This window comes from Epargyreus clarus, unplaced genomic scaffold, assembly GCF_041222505.1.
Source record: "Epargyreus clarus isolate Ecla_fem2 unplaced genomic scaffold, WU_Ecla_fem_2.2 ptg000006l, whole genome shotgun sequence".
Lineage (NCBI taxonomy): Eukaryota > Metazoa > Arthropoda > Insecta > Lepidoptera > Hesperiidae > Epargyreus > Epargyreus clarus.
Window position 1 is genome coordinate 13,977,501 of NW_027332214.1, and position 5,000 is coordinate 13,982,500.

The following is a 5,000-nucleotide window of genomic DNA, read 5'->3' on the forward strand; positions in this document are numbered from 1 at the left end:
AGATTTTGACTCTTTTGGATGGGTGCAATAGGTTTGAGGGATGAGCGGGACAATCATACGTAATATCGTGAGGTAAGTATTTAGTGACTTTCAATCGTTTAGTAAGATGTAATTCAGATATTTCTCTGATTTTGAGGTCAAGAGGAGTGAAATCTGCCAGCGCTATTGCAGCTGTGGCTGAAATTGTCTTGAAGCCTCGGATGGTTTTTATTGCGAACCCTCTCTGCAACGATCTGAGGCTGCTTCGGACCATCTCATATTTTGTGGCAGATCCCCAGATTTCTGCTGCATAAGTGATAATGGGGACAACTACATTATTGTAAATAATAGCAACATTGTCAGAATTAATACCCCAAGTGGGTCGGATGAACATGCTAAGTTTGTTGTATATTTTATTAACTCTTACTATCGTATTATTAACATGAGAGATGAATTTTAAGTTTCTATCAATGATTACTCCTAAATATTTAATTTCATTCGAGAAGACGATTCGACTGTTGTTCAAAAATAATTTACACTTATTGGCTTTGGCAGAGAATGATATGGCCTGGGTTTTGCTGGCAGCGAACTCCAGCTTAACCCTACGACCCCATTCGGTAATTACTTTCAGAGCATCATTGGCATCGGTTTCAATCTTGGAGACGCTATTCGCCGAAACAATGAGGAGTAGGTCATCGGCGTAGGCTTGCAGGTGACAGGTTGGCGGAAGTTCTGAGTTGAGTAATTCGTCTAAAATTATATTCCAGAAAATAGGGCCCAGGACCGACCCCTGAATGCATCCGCGGGACAAGTATCTATCGACCGAGGCATCTGCGTAATTCAGGGTGACGGTTCTGTTGCTGATGTAACTTTTGATTAGCTTGTATATGTTTAAGGGGCAACCAGTCACGTGCAGCCTATACATCAACGCCGGCCACCAAGCGTGATCAAACGCTCCTTTTATATCTAGTGAGACACCGATTACCAATTTGCCGCTGGATTTGGCGTTATTGATTTGTTTCATAGCTTCTGCTAGTGCGTCGTTGGTGGATCTTTGTTCTCGAAATCCATATTGGTGTTGATTTAGATTGCTGGTGATATTTAAGTGGTAAATGAGTCTTCGAGCAATAAGTTTTTCCAAGAGTTTTCCGAAAACGTCTAGCAGACCTATGGGACGATACGAAGAGATGTCATTATAGTCTATTTTGTTGGGTTTGGGTACGGTTTTAATAAAGGCTTTTTTCCAGGATGTGGGGAAGTGCGATAAGTGCAAGCAGCGGTTCATAATTTGCGTTATGACTTCAGGGAAAGCGTCCATAAAGGTGGAGCATATGTCAGCCGTGAGATGATCAGGGCCTGGGGCCTTGTGAGAATCCATGGAGAGCATGCAGTCTCGAACCTCTTCAAGTGTGAAGTCCACTTCATTATCTGTCGCTGGGTATGTATTTGCTTTAAGTCTTATTAACTTTTGGATTTCCAGGTCATCAGGGGTATCAATCGGATAGAATCTATCAAGCAGGGCACAAGCGGACTCCTCGCTTGAGTTAGTGAAGTTGTTATTGCCTAAATTAAGTGTGGTAGGTGGGGAAGGTTGAGGGGAATGTTTAAGCAGTCGGTTTGTAAGTGTCCATACGTCTTCTTTGCCCTGTCTGCTGCAGAAATTTCTGAAGTGTTCAGAGGAGGCTTTGGACAGGGCAAGTCTATATGTTTCTTTGGCAGTTTGTCTTTCGGCTAATATGTTCACTAATGGTTTTCCTTTTCTTTTCAGATCCTGTAAGCGGTGGTGGAGGAAGACTGCTTTTCTTTTCAGGTGTTCGAGTTCATCATTCCACCAGGGTATGGTTTGTATTTTTTTTGATCTTTTCCTTTTCAGGGTGGTGTCGCAGGCGGTTTGTATTTTGCAGGTAAGTGAGCTTATATATACATCTAATTCACTAATATTTAATTTCTTGATTACAGTGGCATCGAGAGAGGATACTTCAATTTCTTGCTTCAGTGTTTCCTTAACGAGGTTCCAGTCTGCTCCAGTTGTATTATAGCGGTAAGTGCTTTGTGTTTTGTTAGGTTTAAGTTTATTTTTATTTAGGTCGAGGGTAAAGTCAATGGCGTGATGTTCGGAGGTGGGACAGGCCTCAGGATTTACCTTCCAGTTACGGATTTTTGATGACGTTATATCCGAGGCAATGGTAAGGTCTATTATGGAAGTTCTTACAGTACCTGAAGTATATGCCTCGAATGTGGGTTCGCTACCTTCATTACAGACTGTAAGATTATGCGAGACAATGAGGTTAAGGATCTCACGGCCTCTCTTATTGGAGGTAGACGATCCCCAAATAGGGTGCCAACCATTAAAGTCCCCGCATATAATGGCGTGTGATTGATCAATGTGCTGAAATAGGATATCTAGAAAGTTTAAAGTATTATTGTCATCAGACTTGGGCTCGATGTAAACAGAAACTAAGAAGAATTTATGAGAGTTATGGGTGATTTGGACAGTGCAGACATTGGTATTGGAATATTTAGTGATGCCAATAGCCGAACCCAGGCCAGATCTGATAGCGATGGCGGCCTTAACACGCGAATCCGAGGTAAATTGGTGTAACTCATAACCTTGTATATTTCTCATGTTGTTTTTACTACCAACATAGGGTTCAGAAATGAAAGCAATGTCATATGATTCGTCAGAAATGTACTTCAAGAACTCCTGTTCGCTGTTATAGCCGCGACCCAAGTTGCACTGTATGATTTTTAGGTAATTATTATGTTGGCAATTATGGGGGTTGTGAAAACTATGGTACATGTTGTTTTTGTTAACTTTCTTTGATTGCTATAATCCGTAATCTATTCTCCCCATCACTCTGCTTCTCATAGCATCCCTGATCGGGCATCTGTCGGAGTTGGCAGAGTGCTTGGTGTCGGAGGAAGTGCCGAGCCTCTTGCCCCTGCTGACGCAGTTGCTGCAGTTCGCCTCCTCACTTTTATCTTTGGAAGGGCACTTTTCCACTGTGTGATTCTCTGCGCCACAGTGTGCGCAGAGAACGTCATCTTTGGTACAGTGCTTCCGCAGATGTCCGAACTGCAAGCACTTGAAGCATTGCAGCAGGGGCACAAATTCTTCAACGTGGACCTTTTGATGGTCCACGTTGAGTCTGCCGAGCTCAATAATCTTCCTCCAGACACAAGGGGAGGCCAGAAGTACGGCATTATACAGCTTATCATTTTTGTTTCGCCTGACGAAACGGTACTGTAGATCTTCTGCAGTGGGCCTCAACAGACCCACCTCAGGATTCTGCTGGACTATAAGCCTGGTTAATTCATCTGTTGCGGTTTCCTTGAACACGCCCTTCAAGATGACCATCGGTCTCAACTTGCGTGATGGCTCAGCGCGAATTTCAGCGGACGTGTTTTCGAGCCGCTTCAGTGTCTCGTCGCGCTGATCCACCGAGTCAAATTCAACCCGAAGCCTGTTCCTCCCAACCGGTTGTACAGAAGCCGGCGCATACGTCACCTCCTTGAAATTTATATTCCTCCTCCACTGCTCCGTTACCTCCTTTCTGCTCCTCTCTTCGGAGGACGGATATACAATCAAGGAGGGCTTGGACTTGGGCAGCCGAGAAACTGTGGGGGGACTGGTGATTTTGGAGGAAACCATCTGTGCGTAAGTGGGAGGCGAAACTATTGTAGGAGTTGGTTTATTAATCTTGGAAATTTCACTTTTAATGGTATTTTCTATGCTAGCCTTGACGTCAGCAATCACGTCACATTGCTCAACCGCCACCATCGTCTCGCGTGAGAGCGTCTCTATCTCTTTTGCCAAATTAATGACAAGTTTTTTATTCTCAGATGAGACGCTCTTGCCGGTTGTAATGGCGAAAACTATACGTCGAGAGAGGTGCTGAATTTTCGTGAGTCTTTCAGTGTTGCTGCCAAGGCCAGCTTGAGGTGCGTCAGCGATTTGCTGTTGGACGAGAGCGTCAAACAATGCGTCCGAGGCGATTTCTGACGTACTCGCCATGGTGAGAATTATTGGGAATTAACTAGTATAATGTATAACAGAAACTAAATTCGAATCAAAAATAGGTTAAGGAAGAAAACAGGAGGCCAAAAAGACTCGATTCCGCGAATCGAAAAAATATCCGGTGTCGGACCCGAATCTCGTCCACCTAAGGTGTTACGATAAAGGGTGGGTGGGCGGGCAAATTTTTCCGATTTTTCGGGTATAAAACCAGGAATTCCGGGAGAACCACCACTCCTACAGAGACGCGAGTGGTGTCGGCGGATAGGTGTTATTACAACGGAGCTATTAATGCAAAAATGGAAGAAATCTAACGAGGGGGGGCCAAGAAATAGGCGAAAAACTGATTCTAAAATGTGCAAAAACTAAGAATTGGATTAATTTGAAAAATATTTATCTGACAAAAGAAAATGAGGTATCCGGTGAAAGGTTAGAAAGAGACGAATCCGTGGACACCAAAAATGTTGAGATGTGACGGCGGACTACGGAGAAAATGGCTTTCAAAAAATGAAGAGAGTATACTTGTATGGCGGTAAGCGACTTAACCACTACACCTCGGTACTCAAGGTCACTTCCTGCTTTCTGTTTATGTTCCAGGTATGGCGGTTCTACGAATGCGGATCGACGGAGGTAAGTATAATCTATTGTTTTATGTAGTTTTTATAAGATATATAAGGTATATAATATAGTATATAGGCGAGCAAACTTTCCGATTTTTCGGGTATAAAACCAGGAATTCCGGGAGAACCACCACTCCTACAGAGACGCGAGTGGTGTCGGCGGATAGGTGTTATTACAACGGAGCTATTAATGCAAAAATGGAAGAAATCTAACGAGGGGGGGCCAAGAAATAGGCGAAAAACTGATTCTAAAATGTGCAAAAACTAAGAATTGGATTAATTTGAAAAATATTTATCTGACAAAAGAAAATGAGGTATCCGGTGAAAGGTTAGAAAGAGACGAATCCGTGGACACCAAAAATGTTGAGATGTGACGGCGGACTACG

At 43.3% G+C, this 5,000-nt stretch overlaps 1 protein-coding gene across 1 annotated transcript in view; it reads right to left on the reverse strand.

The window, feature by feature from the left end:
- The window catches only part of LOC140742577 (uncharacterized), a 4,914-nt gene extending 920 nt beyond the window's left edge, over positions 1 to 3,994 (reverse strand). The window contains exons 1-2 of the mRNA XM_073073481.1: positions 2,837 to 3,994; positions 517 to 2,716 (exon numbers count right to left, since the gene is read on the reverse strand). Of these exons, the coding sequence (XP_072929582.1) occupies positions 517 to 2,716; positions 2,837 to 3,994 (3,358 nt within the window). The remainder of the gene's footprint in view (positions 1 to 516; positions 2,717 to 2,836) is intronic.
- Between the last annotated feature and the right edge of the window lie 1,006 nt (positions 3,995 to 5,000).